The sequence below is a fragment of the Alosa pseudoharengus genome, unplaced genomic scaffold (genome assembly GCF_046254945.1).
Source record: "Alosa pseudoharengus isolate Yale_2024_CS ecotype anadromous, Long Island Sound unplaced genomic scaffold, YU_APseudo_1.1 YU_APseudo_1.1_scf_3, whole genome shotgun sequence".
Taxonomy (NCBI): Eukaryota; Metazoa; Chordata; class Actinopteri; order Clupeiformes; family Clupeidae; genus Alosa; species Alosa pseudoharengus.
In genome coordinates this window covers 19,118,591-19,145,976 of record NW_027468718.1, presented here as the reverse complement: position 1 = coordinate 19,145,976, position 27,386 = coordinate 19,118,591, and the positions used below count along the sequence as shown (strand labels likewise).

Genomic DNA, 27,386 nt, shown 5'->3' with positions numbered 1-27,386 from the left:
TGATCACTCTTCTTTGCTAACAGCCATGCTGTTGTTTTGAATAGTAGGTGAACTGTACTGCTGATCAACATGGATCTGAGCAATAAAAAGGTCTTTCTAAAAAATGTAAAAGCAGTGTGTCCTCGTGCCTTTGATTTAGAATTGAATAATTCTCAGGAAACTATTCGTGGCTATCCCTCATTTCTATCTAAAGAAACAGAAAAGACTCAATTACAAAATATTAAAATTATATTTGTAACTATATTACAACAGTAATTATTATACTGACACATTATGATACTTCTCCATTCTTTTCATAGGCTTCTTTGTGCGCAACATCATTTGTGGTGTAATATGACATCAAAAGGTCTAACCACTGAAGGACCTTCGAAGAACATAACTTCTAAAGCAAGACAAACAATAAGCACATTTGCTTTAAATGGTCTTGTGTGTTAGATGACTACACAAAAAAAAACACTGCTAAATGGATCCAGAGACCACTTACGCATCTGGAAGTACTAAAAAATAAAATCACCCACAAACCCAAAATACAATTATATATCATATTAAAAGAGGACATATTCAATTTTCATTTGGAGATAGATCCCTTTTTTAAATAAACACATCACAATTTAGATCCAGGAGGCACTTGCATATCTGAACATATTCTATAAATGGCAGTTTAATACAAAGACCAATACCAAATGCTTTGGATGCAATTAAAAAGCAATCCCTTGAGCAAACATTATAGCACATACAAAATACATACATTTTTGTTGTTTCTATTTGCAACTGAACAACCAACAGGTGCGTTGGGTGCAGTTTGTATTTTGCATTAATGCCCTCTCCATCAGCCATGGGAGAACCAATGTCAAGTTAGTCATGCAGACTTGGACCTTGAATCCACCTTCAGTTGTGGGTTTCCTATAACAATGGCTAGTTCATTAAAAATTCAGCCAGTGTCTTGATACTTGACTCCCAGGTATAAACAAAAGTTTTAAGGAAACTGGTTTGTCAGACATCAAAGCCTGTGATTTAAATAAGACAGCTTTAGTCACATAGTCACAGATTTACAAAGCCCACATCAAATGATTGAATTTTGATAATCAAAATGACAAACACACAACATCAATGTTGTTCTGACCAGTCTTCACACCAAGAATCACACCAAGAATGATAACTATAACGATAACAGCTAAAAAGTATTGCTCGTATGAATTACAACGTCCACTCCACACATAAATTATAACGATAATGACATGAAGAACAATATCGCTGGGGATCACTTTCAGAGCGATTTTGAGAAGGATAAAAAGCTGACATCAAATCAATCACATTTTAGACATCACATTCACCAACAAGAGACTTCCCTTATCGTTGGTCTGTTTGGATACTCATATTGTTATAGTTATCTTTATAGTTTACACACCGAAATACAACATTCTCTATCAAATCTAGGCAGATTAAATGTATGGCCATAGCTCCTTTGGAGGCACATCTTGCTTGGTCCACACTGTGGACATCTGCAGCATCTGCAACAATTAGAACACATTCTCATTTTCATCACTGGCGCTCAGCGTTTGACCCTAGCCAGACTCAAACAAATATTAGGCCACAGACCCGAAGTGAACACTTCATTCAGTCTTTCCCTCATTAAAAAGCACTTCAAAACCACTCTGTGTGGCAGTCCAGTGCTGGTGTTGGTGGTAGTAGTGACGGTGGGCATCACTGGGGGACGTTTATCTGTTCTTGCGGTCCTGGCTGACTCCGTTCTGCTCTACGCCATCCAGCTTGAGGCGGCTCTGGCTGTAGCGGCGGATCAGAGCCCCGGGCAGCAGGGCCATGCAGGCGATAGCCAGCAGCTGCATCACCGTGCCCCAGGTGAACAGGTCGTCCAGCGAGGTGAGCTCAGACAGCATGGAACCTGTCTGAACGCAGATGAAATTGTACGGCATCAAACCTACGGGGAAATGAGGACAGTCAGTGGAAATGCAACTGAAATTCACGCTTGTGATTCAACACACAGAAAAAGTAAGTGAGATTCACACTCGTGATTCAACACAAACACACACACCATATCTTAAGATGGTCATATGTGTTTGGAATGAAGAGCAACTCTATACACTACTTGATTTACTATGGGCTCTGTTGCAATGAATCACAATAATCTACTATGGGCTTCAGGTTGCAATGAATCACAATAATCTACACTGAAGTTACAAAAACACCACTTTGTAAGCTATTGTCTCTTTGATCCGATTCAATAAGTAAAGCACCCACTTCCTTCATTTAGCGAATTCCCGATTGATGCACGTTACTGATATGCTGTTTAGGCTACTAGTTAGCCTACAAACTCGGGTGCTGCTCATCAGGAGTTCTTTGCCTCCGCCTCGTCCGTTAATTGTGAATAACGCGACACCTCGGGGACGTTATCCCTTAGGCCTACATAGTAGACAAGTCCTAAATTATGCGATAGCGAACGTCAAAAGGTCTAGTTGCTCCTTTTTGAAACGGACTGTCAGAAAAGACATGCACCCAGGGCCAGCCGTAATTTAGTTCCGACCTGAACTAAATCGCGTCCTGAGCTGGCTATTAACGTGCCTTATAGGCTTTCAAAAGTGTAGCTTATAGCCTACATATGGACACAAATTGCATGCTTAAATAGCCTAAGAACTATTTTAAAACTGTTTTGTTAAACTATTCAACCGTAACACTTGCCATCACGCATGCACCTCTTCCTCTCCCTCTCCCGTGCACTCACACACACGATGGCAAAGCATTCTCTTTGTGACAGGTCCATTAACAAGCACATATCCCATTGTGTAGGCCTAGTCTATGAAAATAATTGCCATCACTCAGATCTTGGATTAACATGATACACAGGACACTTGTGATGCTGTGAAGCCGATAGACAATTGTGTATCAAAAGAAGAAAAAAAAAGTTTGCATAATTAAATGCTTTTGAATAAAAATGTTGCAGCACATCGCTTTTATCTATCAACCCCCCTTTTTGACAACTGACATATCGGTTTTACATATCGGTTATCGGCCTCCTGTTTCGGTAATAATTGATATCGGTATCGGCCCTGAAAAAAACATATTGGTTGATCCCTAACCGCGATATCAACGAACAGGAAACTGGTTTGCCGACTTCAAGTCAAGTAGCTAGTGCACAGAGCCCATTGTACTGTAACATTGGAATATGTGCTTACCTATGAAGATGGAGAGAGCAAATAACGTGACCGGGATGTTGAGGACTGGTGCCGTCATGTTCAAGAACCAGTTTGGACTCATGGGGAAAAATCGAAGAAAAAGCAAAAAGAACAACAAGCTGTCCCTATTGTCCTCCACCTACAAAGCAAATAGTAGGTGCAGAAGGAAATACTCAATTGTGTAAGCTACTACTACCACCTGGTGGACACACAGACAAAATGCAATTTGAAAATAAAAAAAAAACAGACCAAAAAATATTTTTCACTAAAAGGTCAAATTGATGTCCCAAGATTGGTTATTAGTGACAATGTATGTTTTGCAATGCTTATTTAACATGGTATGCACCTTACTGTTAACAAGAAATAGTAGCCTTGGTCACTCAGTAAGTAACTCACTTGCTAAAACCTAAGGCTAAGTTATTTTACACAACTAGTCATGGTCTGAACATGTAATGGGTCGAACCCATACCTAGGGAATAATGAATAATATCCAAAGAAAGAACATATAACCCAAAACAACACAAGACCACAACTAATCATTTTTCAAGTTATCTACACACCTTTTTCTGAAGCATGGTTACTTTGTCTGGAAAGAGCCTTATGATGTGCTGCTTGCCAAAGGCTTGAGAAAGTAGGTAACAGAAGGTTGCTCCCGTCGTGGTGAGGACACAGGCCAGCGGCAGCCCTTGCCATGGCCCGAACAAAGCTCCGGCCAGGATGTTCTTAGAGAAATAAGAGAGGGTGAGACTAAGTATGTGTGTGTAAACAACAGGCAGACAACAGAACACCTGTCGAATCGCATCAGTGTTCATGCAGTCGTCTCTAAGTTGTGCTAGCTGGGTGAACTCGCTTAACAAATGAAGGGCCATAGTAATGGCTATTGTGCATGTTTCATGTTTGCATGGACAAAGCTCTTACCAGAAATGAGGAGCCAGGGATAGCAAATGACTGCTTGTATAGGTACGCACTGCAGAAGAGGAGCAGCACGTAAGACGTGTGCTCCGTCCTGTAGAACTGAAGGAGTTCAGCCAACTCTTTGAGCTCCACCAGGTCTGACGGGAACTTCAACCTTTAGGTATGCGAGAAAGACAGTTGTCTCAGTTAATTTCCTACATCATTCATTCATACATACATCTAGCAGGTCCATCAAACAAGGAACTGAGCAAAAATAACTAACTACATCATTAGGTAAAAGGTAAAAACAGCAACTATCAGATACCATTTCTCTGGTTTAGTTAGGTTCCATAACTTTTGCATAGCAAGAACGTCAATTCCTTACCTAGCGACGACTAGTGCCTAATAATTCCATATTATGCTGATATTAATCTATGTTGCAAAATACATTGAAACCCATACCCAAACACAAATAATCAATACTTGAATAAATTAAAAGATTAAGCAGATAACATTATTGTAGAAATTACTGAATTTAGCAAACGTTGCCTAGCCTGCAATGCTAGTTTAGCAGGTTAGCTGACCTGTATTCCACTGTTCTGAAGATTTCCTGATTCTGTCCTTCATTATGAGATTGCTCCGCGTCTTCATTTTGTACCCGAACCTGTCGGCGAACAGGAGGTAGGTAGGTAGAGAGCAAATATAGGTAAAAAGTCGCCCCAATTACCACCACAATTAAACCTAAGACAGAACGCATACTGTTGAACCAGTAGGGGATGGAACAGGAGCAGTATGTCAAGCTGAATACTAGAGCGTGAGTCACGTGACACACCAAGCTAAGGAATCATGTTTCCTTCAGAACGTTAGAATGGTGGCTGATCTCAAAGTTGCTAAACTTTGTAGCGCCAATAAGCATTTATGTGGACATTTTCAAAGTAGAGAGAACAGTCCTATAACCTCCTACAAAAGCTACTGCATGTCAAATCTGCCATTTTCCACAAATAGGCTGAAACGAAGAACCAAGTTAGCACCTCTCTGCTGCGAGCGAGCGGGCTGATATATAAAAAGATAGCTTGTGCAAAAGGTTTGTATAAGATGATTTGTAAATCTACTTCACATCCACCAGGAAGTTGCTGCGTGCGGACCACCCACAAACAAGATTGTGACATTCCAAAGTGCGGTTTTTCAAGTTGCAATATTTAGATCTCTGCCTGAGGCAGGATTGCCTGTTGAGGCATAATGGCTCGATATGCACAGGTACAGGGTTCTGTTGCATTGATCACATTGACGAATCCACCCGTAAATGCACTTAGGTAAGTTGTCGTCGTTTAACTCGTAGGCTACTTAGCTAAATAAAGTTAGGCTACCTTTGACCTACTTCGAATGTCGAGGTTAGTGGATACAATGTAGCAATATTGTAACAAGTTAGAAGCTCATTCAGGGTAGCCTACGCTTTGATAGACAGCATTGGATGTTTATTTATGCCCCTGGCTGGGTGTTCAATTTTGTGTTTGAAACAACGTGTTGCAAATCATTGCCTACACCTGTCCAAGTTCACCAAGTTATCTCTTGCCTTGACTTTACCTTGCAGTGCTGCTGATGACAGTGATTGTCAGTTGTGCAGTAAACTCATATTTGTTTTCTTATCACTGTATGCTATCTGCTGTGTGTGTGTGTGTGTGTGTGTGTGTGTGTGTGTGTGTGTGTGTGAGAGAGAGAGAGAGAGAGAGAGAGAGAGAGAAAAAGAGAGAGGGAGAGATAAGCAACTTTAATCATTTGGACTTACGAACAATCACATGAATGTAAAATTAATATGAAATGTATAGGTCTGGATTGAACTGATATTTACAACTGCTCACTTTGTAGTGCTGGCGTACGCCTTGGCATCACAGAGACGGTGACAAGAGCCCTCTGTGACCCCAAGGTGAAATCCGTGGTCATTTGTGGAGAAAATGGTGTTTTCTGTGGCGGTAAAGTATAGACTACTTCTAAACATCAACAGTGAACTGGTGAACACGGATATGTACAGGTAAAGATTAATTTTACATATATGACCCCCCCCCCCCCCCCCCCCCACACACACACACACACCACTGGACATCAGGGGCAGACATCCGTGAATTTGCCAAGCCAATGACTGGCCCTCCTTTGGTGCCCATGATCGCTGCCATTGAGGAAGGAGACAAGCCTGTGGTAGCAGCAATTGAAGGAGTGGCGTTTGGTGGCGGTCTGGAGCTGGCCCTTGGCTGCCACTACCGTATTGCTCATTCAAAGGTCAGTGTTCTGCAGCACGTTGGCCAGGTGCAATGTCCGATGCACTAGCTACTCATTACAATTTTAGCCTTTTTTGATAATCTTGGAATTTACAGAATATCTCATCTGTAAAGTGCAAGTGCATCTGTTGGTAATTAATACCTCAGTGTTAATTGCTAGGTAATTTAACCCTACACTATTCATGGGTTTTTATCAGGTCCCTTTCCACAGGTGTATAAAATCAAGCACCTAGATTATGAATGCAGACTGCATGGTGCTTGATTAATACACCTGTGGAAAGGGACCTGATGAAACCCATGAATAGACAAAAGAATAGGGGCGCCTGCCATTTCACCCACAGAAACGGCAATGACATCTCATTCTAAATCAGTGTTTCTCAAAGTGTGGTCCGGGGACCACTGGTGGTCGGCAAGCTATCCCAAGTGGTCCGCAAGCAGATGTGGTAAAATATAATATAGATGGGATGTTTGCAATATTGAACTAACAGTTCTGCAACACTGCCTATGTAAGCTATGCCAGATTATATGAATCCTCTGACACAATAAGCAAGGGGCAAAGACAATAAGTAAGGTGGTTCAGTGACAAGGCCTATTAATATGTAATATGCTAATTAAGTAGGTCTACACTTTTTGTTTTAGCTAGGTGGTCCGTGAGGGTTTTTTTTTATTGGTGAAGTGGTCCTTGGTCTCTTCGAAATCATTAATATGGAATTGGTCTCCACTTTTCAACTATTACAGCTTCCACTCACCTAGAAAGGCTTATCACACAATTTTGCAGGGTCTGTAGGAATTTTTGTCCATTTATTAAGAATATATATATCATAAACATAGCCCATTACGTGATTTTACTTCTAGTTCATCTCAAACATTGTGTTTGCGAGTTTGGTGTGAATGAGTTTGACTGGCCCACAGAGAACAGGTTTCTTCATGCTATCAAGCACCTTTGGGATGAACTACAAGACAAATCACGTAATGGGTTAAGTTTATGAAAATAGGCTATGTCTAACTGAACATGCATCTGAGAGAAACATACACTTGTGATGTATGCTTGTTGTGATGCAGGCACGTGTGGGACTTCCTGAAGTCACCCTGGGTCTTCTCCCTGCTGCTGGGGGCACTCAGCGTCTGCCTAGACTCATCGGGTTAGCTCCTGCCCTAGAGCTCATCACCACCGGTACTGAACACACCCCACTCACTGCAGCCCTGAGAATACCTCAGCGTCTGCCTAGACTCATCACCACCCGGTACTGAACACACCCCACTCACTGCAGCCCTGAGAATACCTCAGCACAGCTGGTGGCCAGCAACAACAACAACATCAAAAGCTGTAGCTCACTAGTGTGAATGATGCTATTTTCTGCGTCTTTTTTTATTCCGACCATGAGTTCCTTTGAGTAAAGATGAGGATGTGCATATCCTGAATTACTTGACCTAGTCTTGACATAGTCGCTCCTACATATCCTGGCTTGGCGTTCATGAAATGTATAGGATGACCAGACAATGCTAGGTCAAGCCTCGCTTTATCTCTTATCTTGGATTTCTTAATTCTGCTTTTGTGAAATACCCCTCTGGTGACGTGAGACAGTTGTGGTGTTGTATGGTGTTGTAATGTGGTTTTGCATAATGTTGCAATGTGGTGCCTACCCTCACTTTGTTTTTGCAGAAAGCTAACAAAACAATTGGGGATACAGAGAGAGTAGGGGAGAGTACAGCTTTTTGTGAAATAGCAGCTGCCAGCAACAGTTGCAACAGTTGTCTCTCAGACAGGAATATATACAGTGTTTCCCAGAGAATTGAATTCCATGTGTGGTGGTTGGTTTGCAGAATTAACTTGAATACAACAGTTTTTAACAAATTAGCACAGCTGGTTATGATGCTAACCAGATTTAAGCACAATTTAGTACAACCTGGAAAATCATTGTGTGGTGGTCAATGTTGATATTGTGGTGGGCCGCCACAAATAAGTCAATGTATGGGAAACACTGATATATATGACCAGAAGAGGGTGCTGTATTCACAGTGCAGTTGTTGATTGTCTGGGAGAATGGGAGGTTTCTATTATATTATGAAACATTTTAGATGAGGCATGCTTCTGGAATTGGCTCATATTAATATATTTTGTGGTGTAGATTGGTTTGGGAGGATCAAAGTTAAAATGACAGCATCTGCCTTAGCTTGTTATAAACTCATAATCTCAGCGGTCTTAAGGAGCTGAGTCATAACACATTCATGTCATCAAGTTGAGCTGATATCGTCAGTGTATAACATTCTGTTTTTTCATCTTCACAGGGCGTCATGTGACTGCTCAGGAGGCGTTGAAACTTGGTATCGTAGACAAAGTGACTGACCAAAGTGCTCTGGACCTGGCTATACAGTTTGCCCAGGAAGTTGTAGGTACGAGGTCTCTAGGGTCTGCTATCTGCATTAGATCCATGATTAGTCTGTCATGAGAAATCATTGGATCAGTGTTAACAGCCTTTTATTGTTTACTTATGTCAGTGTATCTGTTTACATCTTTGGTCATCATAATCTAAACTTGTGTTGCAGGCCAGCCCCTGCTGCCCCGCAAGCTGAGCACACAGCTGACTCCGTGCCCTCCAGATGTTGATGCCATCCTGGACGAGGCCATGGCCAGAGTGAAGCAGCGTGCGAGGGGCGCCATGGCACCAGTCGCCTGTGTCCAGGCTGTGAGGGCAGCTGTCAACTTACCCTACCAGGCTGGCATGCAGAAGGAGCAGGAGCTGATGGCCTTCCTGTTCCGTTCCAGCCAGGCCCGTGCCCTGCAGTACTGCTTCTTTGCCCAGAGGGCTGTTGGAAAATGGAGTCTTTCCAGCGGGGCTCACAGTGGCAACAGCAAGCCAAGGCCTGTGACCAAGGCAGCTGTCATTGGTGAGAGATGCTTTGTGGTTAGTGATTATGAAATAGATTAGTAATAGTCTCTGCCAGTATATGTATGTATGTTTGTGTATACTTGTGTACACTGGCCTTCACCACACTATTGTCAGCCACTGAGGAGTCCTCCTGTGTCTAAACAGGCCTTGGCACCATGGGAAGGGGCATCACTGTGGCTCTTGTGAAGGCTGGGCTCTCCGTTGTAGCGGTGGAGACGAACAAGAAGCAATTGGAAATGGGGAAACAAATGGTGTCAGCAATGCTCAAGCACGACGCTCAGAAAATGAACGCCGTTTCGCGCCTTGACCTTCTTCATTACACGACAGACCTGAGCGAGCTGAAGAACACCGACCTGATCATCGAGGCTGTGTTCGAAGACATGGCCCTCAAAAAGGAGGTTTTCAAGAAGCTTTCATCTGTGTGCAAACCCGATGCCGTCCTCTGCACCAACACCTCTGGCTTGGATGTGGACGAGCTAGCCAGTGTGACAAAGAGGCCGGAGCTGGTGGTGGGCATGCACTTCTTTGCCCCGGCGCACGTGATGAAGCTCCTCGAGGTCGTCCGCGGAAGCCGCTCGTCCCCCGAGGTCATGGCCACTGCCATGCATCTGGGCAAGAGGCTCGGGAAGGTCAGCGTTGTGGTGGGCAACTGTTCTGGCTTTGTGGGCAACCGCATGCTGAGGCCCTATCTGGACCAGGCCAACTTCCTGCTGGAGGAAGGGGCCACACCTGAGCTGGTGGATGGGGCCCTGGAGGAGTTTGGCTTCCCCATGGGGGTTTTCAAAGTGTCCGACCTGTCCGGGCTTGACGTCGGCTGGAGGATTCGGAAGGAGGCCGGGCTGACCGGGCCGAACGTCGACTCAAAAGATCCCTCGCGGAGACGGCAGGGTCGCCGATACAGCCCTCTGCCTGACCTGGTCTGCGAGCAGGGCCGCCTGGGGCAGAAGAGCGGCCGAGGGTGGTACCTGTACGACAAGCCCGGGGGCAGAGTTGCCACGCCAGATCCAGACATCCATAAGCTCCTGGAGGACTACCGCGTCCGGCACGGCATCAGACCTCGTCAAATCGACAGGCAGGAGGTGTTGGAGCGAAGTCTTTTCGCCCTCATCAACGAAGGCTTCCGTGTCCTGGAGGACGGCATGGCCATGGGGCCTGAGGACATCGACATGATCTACGTGTTCGGGTACGGCTGGCCGCGGCACAGGGGTGGGCCCATGTTCTACGCCGCGATGGTGGGACTGCCCAAAGTGCTGGAGAGGCTGGAGTACTACCAGCAGGTCCACCCAGACGTGCCTCACCTGCAGCCCAGCTCGCTGCTGCGCAGGCTGGTAGTGAATGGCAGCCCTCCTCTCGACAAATGGAGGGACTTCCTCCAGAGACCCCACAGTCAACTCTGAGGTGTTGGGTCTGAGGTCATTTTAATCAACCAAATCCTTTGCACTACTAACAACAACGGCGCTTAACATTCTCAGGCATTGTGTCAGAATTCAGGTGTGGTTTTAAAATATATTCATATAACTTTAGGCAGATTTTTTAATTATTTCTTTAATTCGGTGGCCATGGTGGAGCAGCCATAATGTCACTGACTGACGGTTGGTTGACCCAGATTTGATTCCTGCCGTTGAGAGTCTGTCGCTTTGAATAAAAGTGTCTAAATATCAGTCACCTGTAATTCAGGCATGCTTTCAGCCATAATTTACATAATTCTTAATGTAAATGCAAACACTGAAATAAAACGTTTTTCATACTGTTCTCATGATTTGTTTTCATTGATATATCCCTGAAGATATTGATTTCTTTCTCATTAGATATAAATATATCATGTCATTGTGCAGAGTACAAGTACAGAGACAAAGAAATGCAGTTTGCGTCTAACCAGATGTGCAAAAAAGCAGAAAAGTGCAATGTGATATACACAGTATAGACAGGTGGTGCAGTATAAACAGTATAAGACAGTGCAGTGTGGACATTAGTATACAGTTAAGAAAATGGTACGGTTTACATTGATATAACTTAAATATAAATATGTGCAATGTATTAGCAGTAGCCTTATGAGAGCAGAATAGATATGGATATGCAGTATGAACAATGTATGAAAAACATGTACAGATATGTGTAGTGTTGTAGCAGTAACATTCTAAGAGAAGTAAAATTAATATAGATATACAGTACTCCCAGAATTATTGGCACCTTTGGTAAAGTTGACTAAAAACAGGTATGAAAAATAATCTGTTGGTGATTTATTGTAATCTCACAATGAAAACAATGAGGGAAAAAATGTGCTTACAGGGAAGCAAATTTATTCTGAGAAAAAGGAAAATCTCATAAAGAAATAAATCCTCTAGTCATTTTTCAACATTGGAAAGATAAGAGAATACACTAAATTTAAATAAAAAGAAAGTGTGTTGACATTTGTAAGTCAGGGGATGTCTATAAAAACTAGGTACTTTGTTGAAAATGCCTATATTTACAATTAAAACAATGATTAACAGGTTGTAATTAACTGGAAATGTGGCAAACATGCTTGGACAAAGACCCATGGTTATCTTACCCCCACGCACAGTATGGAGGATGGTAAGATAGGCAAAACAATTCATAAGAACCACTGTTGGAAAGTTACAGAAAAAGGTATCATCTTGGGGTCACCAAGTCCCCCCAAAAATCTTGAAAAGTGACCTCTCTGCTAATAGATTATTTAGAGGGCATGCCAGGTAAAGGCCTGTCCAGTCATTTAATTAACAATATAAACGGCAGGAGTTACTGAATGGTACAGTGACTGTCTGGAAGTGTGGTCTATTGTCAGATTAAATGAAAATTGGGCTCTAGCTAGAAACACTTTAGGTGTGTTTGGCGTACATAGAAGAACGACTATACTGAATAGAACCCCATGCCTAATGAGAATTATGGTGGAGGGGCTTTGCTATTGTGGGGCTGTTTTTATTCCCAAAGGGTACCTCATTTCGGTGCATGGTATCATGAACACCAAGAAAAACCTGAACATTTTCAAAGGAAATCTGTCAATCTCTGCCAAGACACTAAAAGTTGGTCATGATTGTCATCATCATTAATCAGGTCAATGAACCAAAGCAAACAGATCAAAACAAATATGGTTTACTGAACACAAAATCAAGCTTCGGCCATTGCCATCTCAGTCCCCTGATCTAAACTCCATAGAAAAACAGTGGGGTGAGTCAAAGAGAAGAATGCACAAGTGTGGACCTAGGAATCTGGACAATCTGGGGAGATTTGACAAAGACGAACGGTCTTAAATCCCTTGCTTTGTATTTCTCCAACTTTATGGGCTGTCATAGAATATTACAAGCTGTTTTATTGGCAAAGGGAGGCTTAAGAAGGTATTACAAGCAGAGGTGCCAATAATTGTGGGCGATATTTCTTTATTAGATTTTCCTTTTTCTCAAAATAAATTTGCTTCCCTTGAAGGTTAGATTTTTCCTATTTTATTTCATTGTGAGATTACAATAAATCACCAACAGATTTTTTTTTTATACAGGTTTTTAGTCAACTTTAGCGGAGGTGCCAATAATTCTGGAGGGTACTGTATGCAGTGTATTAACAGTAATAGACAGATACTGTATGTACATGTACAGCTATGTGCAGTGTACAGTAACAGTAACATTATAAGAGTAGTAAAAATAAGTGTGTAAAATAAGGTACAGCTCAACCAGGATTATAAAATTTAAATATTTAATAATGACATGATATTACATAACATTACATGAAACGGAGCAGAAAATGCCCACATATGTAAAAATCCAGAGCAAACTTAAGATAGTACCATGAGTTGTAAAAGGTACTAAAAACAGAAAGTAGCAAACTGTAATGCGTTTTTTCAAGCAAACTAATAGTGACACATTGTGAGTGCACAGTACACACTTTCTTTGCAAGAATTTGTTTCATACAATAATCTATCATAATTGTCAGTTATTATTCTGACAAAAGGTAAAAAGTACACTTATGTTCAAACAGGAAGTGTTATCTTAATTACAAATCTAAGTTATCTTTCAGGTGGATATACACACAGATATCTGGTTCATCTATACAACAGAAATAGTCACTCATCTATGGAAAGTAGAAAGTAAAAAGTTATTTAAATTAATCATGGTCCTCAACCACGCAGTGTCTTGTATTTAGACATGTCTTCTTGATTAAACCATCTTTGAGACCTTGTGCCACAGGTCAACAGCCCTCTGCCTAAACAGAGACTGACCAATGCAGAGATTTATACAAGTTCCAAGAGAATAGAGTGACGTAACAGAGTAGAAGATGTAGTCGTTCTTGTCAAATTTGCTTTTGAAGATGTCATTATGTAACATGCTGATGCAGATCCATGTGGCACACATGAAGTAGAAAACAGCTTGCACGATGCCTGTGGTGGTCACCCTCAGTTGACTCTCCAGAGAAGACTTCATGCTTGACTTCATGTTCTCCATGTGACGCCTTAGATAGGACACCGTGGCACAGCCAGATCCCAACATCACAACAAGACTCAGAAATAGATACAGCAGCTCAATCACATGACCAACCAAAGAAATTACATGGTGTGGTGAATATTCATGTGGATCTGTACCATTGCCTGTAGAATTGACAGTATTCTTTGCTTTTATCAATGAAATGAAAACCTCAAATATACCATTGATGAGAAAAAATACCCAGTCAAAGACCAAACCACAATATATGAAAAGTTTGATATTTGACTTCAGCCACACGAAAAAGGCCCTCTGTGCAGGAACAATCTGCAAGAAGTAGAAAACATTGAGCCACACGGTTGTTGTCATACTGATCTCCACAAGGTCTTCGAGCACGATGTGAAATATTGTAAGAGAAAGCAAAGTCTGGGACTGGGACATGGCAATGAAGTTAAAAACAGAAGCTTGAAGGAGAGCAGAGCACAGCGCGACAGAAAGCAGCAGAATTTTCAAGGGTTGTTTGACCTCCGCCGTTCCACACTTTTGAGAAAAAATACAAAACATGAAAAATACATTGATGAAAACACAACAAAGAGAAATAAGCCCATTAAATGCGAAAAATATGACACAAGTCGGATCTACTTCCATGGTGTGGGTGAACGTGCCTCTTTTCTGGCGTCTCTGTCTCTTGTGCTCATTTAGTACTCAGTTAAATACTCTGTAGTAATGCTTTGCATCAGTACTACTGTTTGTTCAACACGGTCTCGCTCCCATTGCGTTACACAAAGATGCTTGCTTGGGAGACAGTCTGTGTAGATTAATTGGATTTCTAAGTAAATCAACTGTATGTAACATAATAGGAACACAATGCATAGCAGGATCACTGGAATATGATCATAGGTGCTGTTTTGATAATCTTTTGGGATGAAGCCATATTTGCCTTTAAGAAGTGCATGATCAGTTTGCATATTTCTTGATTGATTTGTATGTCTTGCTTGTACTCACACATCAGGGACTCATCTCTCATTTGTTTATGTTGATTTAAAAGGATATCATGCTGCTTGGTATCAAATTGTGTTTTTCTTTCAGACTGGTCCTTATTGCTGTGTTACATCAGAATTCAATTAGATCTGATGAAATGTTCCAGTTTTGTTATTCAACTTTTGGTATTGTTGAAAAGTGTTTAAAATAGTGTAGCATCCACTAGTAAAAAAGTAAATCAGTTCTGGATCCATTTTGTGGTCTCATAACAAACTAACATGACAAACCACTCAAAACAGAATGTCCTCAGTGACCTTCTGTCAGTTGAACAAATTTGGCCATAATGTAGCCTATACTGTAAGACTATATGTTGCCTGGATCATTGTCGATTTAATCTTCCTTAATTTTCTGAACTGTTATTACAAATATAAGTATATATTGCAGTAACAGGTTTCAAATAATAATAAAAAAAACATGCAATTATGGAAGAAAACACTTTCAAGTTTTCAGTAAGTCACTTTATTTACAGAGTATGTTAAAACAAAAGGGATTAACCCAAGGTGCTTTACAGGTGAAGCAAACAAGTAGATAATACAGCATATAAGGAAGAACATCTTTAAAAGAGGAATTTCATAAATAGATAAATAAAAGGAATTAAAATAGATAAAAGCAAATAAATCAGCATAAACAGTAGGCTAGTAAAAAACGGCAAATGAATAAGCATAACAAAGTATAGATAGAGATAGATAGAACATAGGCCTAGATAAATAGAAGAATAAGTAAAATAGAGACCATAGAGATCAGCATTCGAAAATCTTTTTTGTTTCTCTGAGGACAAGAGGAAATGACGTCATTGATGCAAATGATTTTTGACGAATTCAAACATGGCGGAATACCTGGCGTCCATTTTCGGAACAGAGAAAGATAAGTGAGTAACATTTATTATTTAATTTCAAAAACAGTATAATTATGTGGACCCCTAGATGTTCTATTGTATGTATTAAAACGATTGACTGTTTGAGAATCAAGCTTACAGAAACTGCTAAAGCAAACGCTAACGTTAGTTCACTAGCGATTTGAACGCTAGCTAGCTGGCTAGCAAAGTTAGCAAGCTCACATGCTTGTTTCCATGTCTCGTTCAATAGTATGTAACAAGCGCCCAGATGCATTTCCATCATACTTACTTAAATAAATAAACAAATAAGTGAACATAATTGGACTTTCGTGGACATTGGCTTAATTGTTTGCACTTTGCGGCCATATATCTGGCGAAGTGACTAACAGTTAATAATGGCTAGCTAGCACAGCTCATTCATTGAGTTTCACCCTGATATAAGATTCAATATATCTCGGATTTATTATTCCGAAACAATGTTTCACATAGCTAGATGTCTTACAAGTGTAACTATCCAAACTGGCCTGTAATAAGTAGGCTAATGGTTGATTTGGTTTTGACATTTTATGTAAAACCATGCGTAGCTGCATTAGCACAAAACTGTGGCTTTGTTGATGCAAAGTTAGCTGGCGTTGTTGTTAGCTGCTACTTGATATAACATTATGGTTTGTTATGCTGCAGACGAGGAAAGTTTTAATTCACGATGGTGTCTAACGTTAAACATGGTCTTTTCATAGAGTCAATTGCTCATTTTATTTCAAAATCGGAGCATGCCGCCATGGGGATCGATGTTCCAGGCTTCACAACAAGCCAACCTTCAGCCAGGTTAGTAACTGAACATCTTAAGTGTTTCTCCATTCACTTTCAGAATATTTCCAAGAGCAAATGTATATAATACACCCTAGGTTTCATCATTCGTTTCTGATGTCTATTGCAAAACCTCTAGATAAGTAAATGGCTTCCCTTTCCAAAATCAAGATGCAAGGAAATGGAAAAACTGGATTGTTAGAGACTTGCATTAAAGCAACACCAACGAGTTTTTTGTACCTTAAAATAATGTTTCCAAAATCGTTTCAGTGGTTCATCAACTCGTAACAGGGTGAACGGCACTTCTGCATTCGCTTTGCGACCCTCTATCGGCTATACACTATGCAAGTTTGCCAGATCGGGCTGCGGATCTGTAGTTCGATGGAATGAGACATAAGAAACTGCAAATTTGACTTGCTTCTGATGTCGAAATACATCATACTTTCATAAAATCATGCAACCTACTCTACCTTGTCTGTGGACATTGTTTTTTGCAAAGCAGGTGCTGGAAAATAACGTGCGTGTGACAGAGGAAAAGTGCTTTGGTGTTGCTTTAACTACCATGAAAACATGCATAGAATAGTCACTAACAAATCTATAAAAGTCTTCAGAATCTTGTATATTTCAAATGCATTTGCAGTCATTTTTTCTGATGTTGTGAGGGGTTAAAACTCTGAAAATTAGGGATGTACTGATACCGGCATCAGGTATCGGTCCGATACTGTGCTTATATACTCCTACTCCTAATAAATGTTCGATAGCTTCCGCCTTCTTACACCGTTTCCTCTTAAGCAGTCTCCAACCTTTTTTCCTCTGAGAACTTCAAATGAACATGGTCGAGAGTTACTTATGATTTGGTAGTCATAGTAGCATTTATTCACTTAGCTGATCTCCACCCAAAACAGCTGAATAAGCTTTATATTCCTTGACTCCTTTATCTTCTCTGTTTGGAGACTGCTGTGGAAATTGATGTAACATTATTTCCAACTGAACTGACACACTTGCACCACCACACACATGCTCTTTTTTATTTACATTTGTGGGGGAAAAAATCTCATGTTCATCAAACATATTTTTGACTTTAACTGGCCTGGTTATTTTCATTAGTCATAGCCAAAAATGGTATCAGTGCATCCCCAATGAAAATAAAAAATAAGCCTTAAAGTAGGCCAGTCTGTTCTCTTCAGATTTGTCCATGGATAAATACTGGGTTTACGTTATAACCTTAAGGGGTTTTTTTTAACAGTTAAATCCCCCAAAAACTTTCGTGGTGTAAAAAATTGAGAGGCCTTGATATCAATGCTGTTCAGGCAATAAGGGTATCCCTGAAGACCAGTATGTGTTAGTTGTACAGCTACAGTCTAAGGGATTCTGAATTGATTTGCTGAAGAGAAGGTTAAATATGGTTACCCATAAATGCTGATAAATCATTAATTTGGGATGTATTGTATTTTCCATTGTTTCATTTGTTCTGTTTGTATGCATTGCTTAGTCTCAACCCTTTTTTGTGTTGCACATGACCTTAGAGAGGGCAATGACAGAGTAGTCAGCTATATGTGGACACACTTTTAGTCTAAATACTGACTTAAAACTCTGCACCCTTTCAGGTTACTCTTAATTTTGTGATTCTTTGTGTTTCAGACTATTGCCCTCCTGAATATTTACCGAAACCCTCAAAACTCTGCCCAATCGGCTGATGGTCTACGTAGTAAGTATTCATTTGTTCGCATGTTGGATGTCAACTATTTAGGTACTGATTAGGTGTATGTGTTTAATTGGATTTTTCTCTGCAGCAGTCCTTGTCTCTATGAACTCACGTTAAATAAAAATCAAAACACATAAATCTACTTTGGCCAGGCTGTAGTTTACCTGCTTAAGATGAAATTGATGACTTCACGGGCCTTGACTAAAAGTTGTAAGTCTTAATGGAATTTGCTTAAATACAGAACATTCTACACGTTTGTGGTCCAGAGTTCTTTGTTATTGTAGAGGAGAGCGGGGTTATTTTTTCCATTGGTGATTGTGCTCTGCTGGTGAAGAGAAGAGAAGTGAACTGATACAAGCTAGTTTGTGTGTGCTTTCCTCCAGCCATTTCAACCTAATGGGCATAGTAACATGTACAGTTAAGTCCAAAATTCATACCCCAGGCAAATATCAATTTAATGTTGATTTTATGTTTCTTCTGACTGAAAATGACACAAACACATGTCAAAAGGTTGTAAGACATTGTGGTAGGGACATGGAACCAAAAGAAAGAAGTGTTTCTATTGTTTAACATTTTTATGAAAAATTCTATGTCAACAATTATTCATACCCTTCCTAAATAATCACTGAAAGCCTTTATTTTGCCATCAAGGCAACCAAAATGTTTTTTGTAATAACCAATGCACTTTTTTGCATGTCACCACAGTGATTTTGGACCACAACTGCCTTGCAACAGTTACCAGGTTTTTTAGTTTGGAATGGTTCTTTGCCATCACTCTGGCCTTGTGCTCTCTCAATAGGTCTTTGATTGGATTTAGGCCTGGACTCTGGCTGGGCCACTCTAAAATGTTTATATTGTTTTCTGAGATTGATATTGAGTCCAGACCTGAATCTGTCAAAAAGGGAGAACAAAGCCAGAGTGGTGACAAAGTACCGTTCCTTCCTAGAAAACCTGAGTTGTTGCTTAAAAGGTGCGGTACAGAATCATTATGGAGACATGGAGAGGCTTGGTAGCTATAATAAGAACCATTGATGAAAAACACTTCTTTTTTAAAATCCATGTTTCTACAACAGTGTCTTCCTACCGTTTGGCATGTGGCAGTATCATTTTCAGTCAGAACAAACATATTGGTCAAACATATTGGAATAATTTTGGGTTCAAAACACCCACCCCGCAGGCCATATCCGGTCCGCCAGGCAGTTTCTTGAGGCCCCTTGAATTTATTTATATTTGTTGATAAGATTTGGCCCACATCTCAGTTTTGCATTTTGTTGGCTGTGGGTCACAAATATGTGGTAGTTGCCCAGAATGTCTTTCTGAAGGAAAGGGAAATGTTGACCAGAACCATTAGCAGTTTCAAGAAGAGTAGACAATGTGACTTGCTCTTCATCATTAAGTAATGAGGCAACAATCTGTCTGTTTTGCGCAAGGACAAAAAAATCTCAAGCCCCATTACCATCAAACATGCAAATTAGTAGTAGTCTATGAGAGGGAGCGAAGAGCAGCATATATAGCTTCAAATACGCGTCTTTCAGTAGAATCAAGAGCCAGAAAAGATGGTGACGCAGCCGTGAAGCAAAGCAATAGGCAAAGGAATTTAATGACTGACTGTTGACTTATGATGCAGTGTGTGTGTGAAGCGGTGTTCACATTGCACGCGCAAACGGCAGTGCTGCGCTATGAAACACATTATTTTCAATGGCTGGCGTGCGCAAGGACTGGTCTGGGCCAATGATTTCAAAGCCCATCGTGATTCAAGTGTTGGAAACGAATCCCAATCATGAGTCCCCAGACTTTGTGAATGAGTTTGGATTTTTCCAGGCTAGCATACATATACATGCCTCTGCACTTAATTGGATAGACCAATCAGAGCAAGGAAATAGCTTACCGTGAGCTGTAGGACAAGGCTCCAGAGTGCGACCAAAATTTTTAAGGGTGCGACTAAAATTTTTCCTGGGTCGCACTGGTGCACCTAATGTCATAAGGTTGAGCGCCTAGAATTTACTCGCATCTGCTGTCTCTCCACGAACTAAGCGGTTGTTCTACTTTGACTAGTGGTGCATGGTGCACCAATACTGCAAAAGTATCGCAATACCCTGAAATTAGAAACTTCACAATACCTAATTGTATTAGTATCGATATAGCTTACGTTTAAGAATGACAGTCGTGCGCTTCCCGTAGCCTGTGTCTTTTCTCCTCACACGCACACAGCTGTCGTGATCCGAGCGAGTAGCGATGTTGATTTTGACCTGCACCTCTCAAGTTTGTGTTGCCTAGGCTATGGAATTTAGTTAATTAGGCCTACTGTTGAGTTTTCCGAAATAAGCTATACAACCTATTGGCAAACGTTTACATCTTGAGAGAGTTCCTTCTAGGTAACTGTTAGCTCACGTCAGGGTTTCCGTTGTCCGGTAATTACCGGACATTGGCCGAAAAAAAAAGGAAATATCCGACAAAATTAAATCTCTCCGGTCAAATTGTCCGATTGAAATTGGCTAATAATCCCGTCCCCTAACGCAATCTGAATTTGAGAATAAGCCTTAATATGTAAGCCCATATTATACGTCCTTTGGCTATGTTTTTAAATGAACAGGCTCTACCATTTGAAAAGTAAGCTATTAAACGACACGCATAGCCTATGCTGCATTTCAAATAGGAAGCGCACGCTTAAAAGTCCATGTTAAACAACGAACAAATGAGTGAGGCGGTTCAAACATGGCCAGGCCCAGGCAGACTAGCCTTAAAAGTTTTTTCAGAGGCCAGACGCGATGGATGATGATACATTGGTAACGTCTGAAGCCTCAGATGTCCGGTCAACTCCACCACCACCAGATAAAAAGCAGAAGTGTCGGGCGTATCTGTCTGAATCAGTGACATTGGAAGTGGAGTTGCGGGCGGTGCGGACGCTCCAAGACACTGTCATTCTCCGTGTACACTGGACATGCAAAGTGTTCTTTACCCAAAGCATACAGTAGGCCTATGCGTTCTCTGTCTATGATCTGCAGGGTTAGGGCCTCCTCGACGAGGCGATTACTGGTCCGTGGATAATTTCTGGCACAATTAAATGGTATCATTGAACCGCGGCCGAAAGAAAAAGAAACTAAACATTTCCCAGAATAGGAAACATTTTTTAATGTATTGTTATCAAATAAAGAGGCATAGCATTAGGGGGTAGTGGTGTGAGCACTCATTCTTGTGTGTGCACATCTGTGTAAGTTAAACAGTCACCACTGGAGATAACGTGGGTAGCAGCAACAAACAACGTAGCCTTTTTAAAACAACGAACGAAGCGGACTCTTGCTGTCCATGAAAAGATGTTAGATCTTGTTAGGCATGTTTAAGTTAGGGTAATGAACATGTTGCATTCTATACAGCCTGATTATGTCATTCTTTAAGCTTTAACATAGCCTGTCTTCAGTTTTCCTTAATTTGACTAATTAAGAACGGATAATAGGATATTTGACCGGCATATCATCAAAATGTCCGCCACCATTTTTTTCTAGCGGAAACTCTGGGCTCACCTGTCATGTCTATCATTAATGTAGTGATGATTTCAACAAAATCATAGAAATTAACATTGCAAGATGATCCCTTCTATGATCCCATAAATATTTTCTTTGACTTGTTAGTTTTTTGAACATTTATTTTATCAAATGACATAGAAAACATAATGAATTGCATCCATATATCCTTGGATGATGCGCGACTATTTTCCTCTAGCCTAAAACCATGAGAATGAAAGCTACTTTGACGTTCCTCTTAAAGTGACAGGCACTCAATTAGACCTACACACCACCACTGTAATAACATTGACACTGATGTGAATTATCACAGTATTCAATATTACTGATGTCGTCAAGGTGGTGGAGGCCCCAAATCAAATCAATACTGTCATTCCTGCTCCACACGGCTCAGAAACGGAATGTATATGGAAAGCAATAAAAAGGGGACCTTGAAATTGTGACGTTAAAGGTGCCGCGATGAAAAATTTGGGTGCACCTAAATTTTGTGCTGGTGCACCTAAATAAAAAAGTTAGGCGCACCCGTGCAACCAATGCAACAAGTTAGTCTGGAACCCTGTAGGAAGAACACACAAACCATCCTTTTTCTCCACAAATGCCTTAACATTGTTTTCTGGTCTTTTTAAAAAGTTATTGTGCTGTCAATATCTTGTACAACACGTGATAGCGAAATCTTGGATAACAAAATACATAGCAGGGTAGGCTATTCAGAAATTTCCCCTCGTTTTTAGGCAAGGTTTTTGTGTTAATTAATCACCTTCGTAAGTCGGTATATGGTTAAATGACTCATTACAGGGCGAATGAAGACCCTCTCGCCCGCCCCTACTGCCTGTAGGAAGAATATCCCTCTTGCAAGTTCAGTGTATCCGACCCGCCGACCTTCAGTCTCACAAAGTCTCAGACATCGCGAGAAGCAGGATCAGTTTACATCCTGCATCCCCAGCACAGAGGCAGGCTAGCGAAAACCCTTAACGGAAGATGCAAAGAAAAGTAAGAGAGCTTCAGACCGAGCGAGGGCTCGCACACGTATCGACACGTACAGACGCTAGGGGGAGCTTCGTAGAGAAAAAGCATCAGGCTTGCCTGGTGTCCCTTTAAACAGCTGGGGAAAGGTGTCGCAAACCCCTCGAGCAAACAGGTGGCCAAACAGAGATATCAAACAAACTAGAGAACAACATGTCACATTGCAAACACGCTGTTTTCCCTTGATGAAAGTGAAACCGGAGTTTTCCCATATATCCACTTTGGCCAAAGTTTTCAGAAATAATCGTTTTCACCTCATGGAAATAATATGCATTTTTCCTTATGGGCTCTTAGAAGCCATCTGAAAAGGAGAGAGAGAATTCCCAGAAATGCTTCTCTGGTTAACATGCAACCATGGGGCTGTTTGGAAATTTCTCTGCATTCAACATTTAACATTCTTTAAAGTTGTATGTTGTGTTGCATGCCTGACTACCGTTGCACAACCTAATGAAATGTAAAGGGCTTCTATATGCCTGTTTTCCGGATCACAACCCAAAGTACATAGTAACGGTTACTCAGAAAACCAAATAGTTTGTGGTTGTTTAGTGTATTAATTTGCCACTGAGGATGTTACATCACATTCACATAGTTGTTTCCTCTGTAAAATGTTTTTTTTTTGTCATTGTGTGGCAGAAAAAAACTGCAGCATGTTTATGCTTATGTAAAACTTTTATTTGTTTATGCTCCTAAAGTGGATCTTGAATTGCTGATTATGAAAAGTGGACCAGCTGTCCACACACAAGCACAGGTATTTTAGTATAGTGAGAAAATGGTTAATGAGTGTGTGCTGTTGTCAGTTCTATCTGGATTTATAGTCCATATAGCAAGAAGAGGCCATATGATTTGCCCTTCTTTATGTGTTGGACTGCCATGTCATTTTTTTTATGTTTTTTCGCCCTTTGTGTTGCATGTTCAGGCACGGTCAGTGATGTGGAGATGCAGGAGCATTACGACGACTTCTTTGAGGTGAGTGCCCAGTAGCACTGTTTGTGTGAGTGTCTGTTGCTCCCAGAGCAAATTTGCTCTCTTCATTTGTTCTCTGTTCACAGTCTGTAATACAAACGGAACATTGTTGCATGCATGTGTTCAGAGTTCACTCTGAAACACTCCACAAATAGGTGCCGACATGAGGGCGCTGTCACTTGCCATGCACGTCAGCACCGACATTTATAATTAGCAACTATTAGATAAACAATTGATTTTACTGAGCGGGGCCGACAAAGTCGAACTGAATCATATTCAGTTCCTGAATCGGCAGCAACAAAGTGCGACACTGCTGTGTTGAGTTGTGTTGAAAACAATAGAATCTAATGATCTCTAACTTAATCGAATATTGAAAGCGTTGTGCACCGCACTCATGTTGGCATCAATGTGCGGAGCGCTTTACATACACTTGCTAACCAGAGTCCGAATCTCCCCCCTCTACTCCATCTCTACCCCTGTCTCTTCCCCTGTTTACCCCACAGGAGGTGTTCACGGAGATGGAGGAAAAGTACGGAGAGGTGGAGGAGATGAACGTGTGTGATAACCTGGGAGATCACCTCGTGGGAAATGTCTATGTCAAGGTGAGTCAAAGGGAGTGGTGGTGGGAGGCAACTTGTTTTTGTATTTCGAAGGGCAGTTTATGGTTTTTCCCAGCAAAAATGTTGGGCCACTCCTACTGACATTGGAATCTTGTTTGCTTTTTGTAGAGTTTTTTTTGGTAAACTTATAACGTGTCTGTGTGTGCTCCCCTATAGTTCCGTCGTGAAGAGGACGCAGAGAAAGCGGTCATTGACCTGAATAACCGTTGGTTTAATGGGCAGCCCATCCATGCTGAGCTGTCCCCGGTCACCGACTTCAGGGAAGCCTGCTGTCGTCAGTATGAGATGGGGTCAGTGGATTTTTTTTTTTAATGTTGACGTGGCTCTTCTCACATCTAACTGTTTCAACACCCACTTACAGGAATTCTGACTTAGTCAGTGCAGGGAGTGAACTGGAGGAAAAGTTCTTTTGTTTTTTTTCCGTTTTTTTAACTTATACTTTACCTCTTGACTTGTATTTGACTGACTGCAGTACCTCTCTCTTCTTGCAGGGAGTGCACTCGAGGCGGCTTCTGTAACTTCATGCACCTGAAGCCCATCTCACGGGAGCTAAGGCGAGAGCTCTATGGCCGGCGCAAAAAAAGGTGTGTGTGTATGTGTGGATGACTGAGTGGGAAAGACAAAAAAAAAAAACATGGCTTTGGTGCTTAGTGTTCTTATTATTTTAGCCAAGTAGCACGACCAGATTATTTGGCCGAATATTTGGTGCCATTTTTTAATTGACTCCATGTATTTGTTTACACTCATGCAAGTTGTGCAATTTGAATTAAGATTAATAGTATATATTTTTACTCAAATTCAGAGATTAAGATAATTGTTTGTTAAAACTGAATGATAATAAATACGGAAACTCGTTTGTTTACTCCTCGTGGTCGAGATCTTCGACTCCTCTCACCGCCATACTCCATAAAGGTGTTCAGGTTTGCGTGTCAAAAGGTGTGAGATTGGGAGGGAAACACTTGGTGCTCTTAATGTGGTCACAAGACTGAGCTTAACCCCCTTTAAGTTGTGTATGTGAAGAATGCTTGTCCTGGAGGATTGGGTGTCACGGAGTGACCTCATTTTGACTGGCCTGCTTAAATATTTACACCTACTAGATAATTGGCTAAAGCTTTTGGTTGGGCAATAATCATTACTGCAAAGTAATATTAGGTAATTGGCCTTTATTACTAAGCTGGATGAGGTTTCCATTATCACCAGCGGTGTTTATTTGCATTTGCATGTTTTAATTTTGAGAAATGACACGAAATAAAGATAGTGGAGGAAAGTGAAACTGTGGCTGTGAGGACGGAACGGTTAAAAAAGTTGGCCAAGGATGGCTCAGGTTACTGAAACTCCTGGCGGCAGTAAAAGGGTTTAAGTTTCTGGACGATGTTTTTAGTAAGGTCCCACCTTTTGAAAGTTTTAGAATATTTTACTAACATAGATAAAAAAACAAAAACATATTTAAACTCCTCTAACACACAATGCTCTGGACATTAAATAGCCTTAGTTTAAACAAACAAACAAACAAAGTTTCTGGACACCCTGACCCTGAAGAAAAAGGCTCACTTGGGCTGCATTCCATCTTCTTGGCTAGTTACATTGAACATTTAAAGGTCTTAGGATGCTGACCCAGGAGGGTTTTTTTTTTTTTTGTACTTTTTAATTGTTTGTTGTTTGTACCATTTATCCGCATTTACTAATCCAACCATTTTGTTAAGCAGACATCGCTCACGCTCACGATCCAGAGAACGCCGTTCTCGCTCCCGGGACCGTGGCAGAGAAGGCGGCGGCGGCGGCGGCGGTGGTGGTGGTGGTGGTGATCGCGGCGGTCGTGGTGGTGGTGGCGGACGAGATGGAGGCGGAGGCGGAGGCGGAGGCAGAGACCGAGAGAGGCGGAGGTCGCGGGACCGGGAACGTTCTGGAAGATTCTAAGCTGATCTGTGGCTTAAACCCCCTCTACCCCACACCCCCTCCTTTCTTGGGTGTAGAAGTAGTCTCATTATGACCAAAATGTGATGGAATTGTTGGATTTGTCTTTTTTTTTTTTTTTTTTAGCTTTCTCCCATTTTTAGTAAAGACATGTCTTCTCAATAAAAAAAGCTTTTTTTGGTGAGTTTTGTACAGTTCTTATTTTTCCATCTGATGTGTTTTGGCATTGCAAACTTCTGAATCTGCTCTTTTGATGGTAAATGTGACCTGATTGAACAGCTACTAAAATTGTGCAAAATTGTTTGGTGAATACACAAGAAAGATTTTTTTAATGTCCTATGCATGTGCGAATGAGGCTGCAAGAGATCAGATGAATTGCATCAGTCTTGGGAGGCTGTCCTTATTGTAAGGTTGTGTGTGTGACTAATACCCAATTCCTGCCAATGCTTTGTTGACACATCACACCAGGGAATAAATGGACAATGTGTCACGTACTTAATAGTTAAACGACACATTCGGTTTCATATTCCTTTTGGTCTTGTCTGCATTTATTTCCTATATGTTTGTAAGTTCTGATTTTGTTATGATGCAATTTCTTCATGGTGTTGGAAGGCTCGTAGGAAACTGACAGCAGATGACCACATTTGCACCTGGACGTTTAATAGAACAAGAACAGGCATCACGTGTTATAGGCTACCAGAACATGTAGCAGACACCTACGATCGTAAAGGGTAGATGTTCTCTGTCAATACGAGATTATTTGGAATGCCCCCCCCCCCCCTTCTTTTTTGCCATAGCGCAGTCTATGGGCTGCACTCAGTGAAAACAAAACCACGTGGTTGTATTTGTGCATTGAAGATGTCAGACAACTATTTTGTTGTATGCTGAGTAAGTGGTCCTACAAACTTCCAGCTGGATCATAGAAAAACGACCAGATTATTTGGCCGAATATTTGGTGCCATTTTTTAATTGACTCCATGTATTTGTTTACACTCATGCAAGTTGTGCGATTTGAATTAAGATTAATAGTATATATTTTTACTCAAATTCAGAGATTAAGATAATTGTTTGTTAAAACTGAATGATAATAAATACGGAAACTCGTTTGTTTACTCCTCGTGGTCGAGATCTTCGAGAAACGTGGCTATCCGAATCGAAGTTGGTAAAAAGAGAGGCACGACAAAAGGCATTGCTGTGATTGGCGGATACATTTCAACAGACGCCCCCTTCATCGCCAATCAACACGTACACCAAACAAGGCGTACTGAGGTTTGATTGGAC

At 41.1% G+C, this 27,386-nt stretch overlaps 3 protein-coding genes across 5 annotated transcripts; 2 read left to right on the top strand and 1 right to left on the bottom strand.

Moving 5' to 3' along the window:
* Positions 1-528: 528 nt before the first annotated feature.
* On the bottom strand, positions 529-4,941 carry tmem41aa (transmembrane protein 41aa). The gene is made up of 5 exons (XM_076263447.1): positions 4,670-4,941; positions 4,110-4,260; positions 3,752-3,913; positions 3,192-3,330; positions 529-1,939 (listed from the first exon to the last, which is right to left on the bottom strand). The coding sequence occupies exons 1-5, from the start codon at positions 4,840-4,842 to the stop codon at positions 1,719-1,721; spliced, it is 846 nt and encodes a 281-aa protein (XP_076119562.1). The 5' UTR covers positions 4,843-4,941; the 3' UTR covers positions 529-1,718.
* Positions 4,942-5,227: 286 nt separating this feature from the next.
* On the top strand, positions 5,228-11,001 carry ehhadh (enoyl-CoA, hydratase/3-hydroxyacyl CoA dehydrogenase). Its single transcript, XM_076263444.1, has 7 exons — positions 5,228-5,398; positions 5,952-6,055; positions 6,190-6,359; positions 7,421-7,532; positions 8,648-8,752; positions 8,906-9,247; positions 9,394-11,001. Exons 1-7 carry the CDS (start codon positions 5,325-5,327, stop codon positions 10,644-10,646), a joined length of 2,160 nt encoding a protein of 719 aa, XP_076119559.1. The 5' UTR covers positions 5,228-5,324; the 3' UTR covers positions 10,647-11,001.
* Positions 11,002-15,526: 4,525 nt separating this feature from the next.
* On the top strand, positions 15,527-26,634 carry LOC143100352 (splicing factor U2AF 35 kDa subunit-like). 3 transcript variants are annotated; one of them, XM_076263443.1, is made up of 8 exons: positions 15,527-15,585; positions 16,290-16,377; positions 18,001-18,067; positions 23,525-23,574; positions 24,075-24,173; positions 24,348-24,481; positions 24,683-24,775; positions 25,898-26,634. In XM_076263443.1, exons 1-8 carry the CDS (start codon positions 15,542-15,544, stop codon positions 26,106-26,108), a joined length of 786 nt encoding a protein of 261 aa, XP_076119558.1. In that variant the 5' UTR covers positions 15,527-15,541; the 3' UTR covers positions 26,109-26,634. The 3 variants fall into 3 exon arrangements, with proteins under 3 accessions (XP_076119558.1, XP_076119556.1, XP_076119557.1); XM_076263441.1 differs by having other exon boundaries at positions 23,516-23,574; XM_076263442.1 differs by having other exon boundaries at positions 18,001-18,069; positions 23,521-23,574.
* The last annotated feature ends 752 nt before the right edge of the window (positions 26,635-27,386 follow it).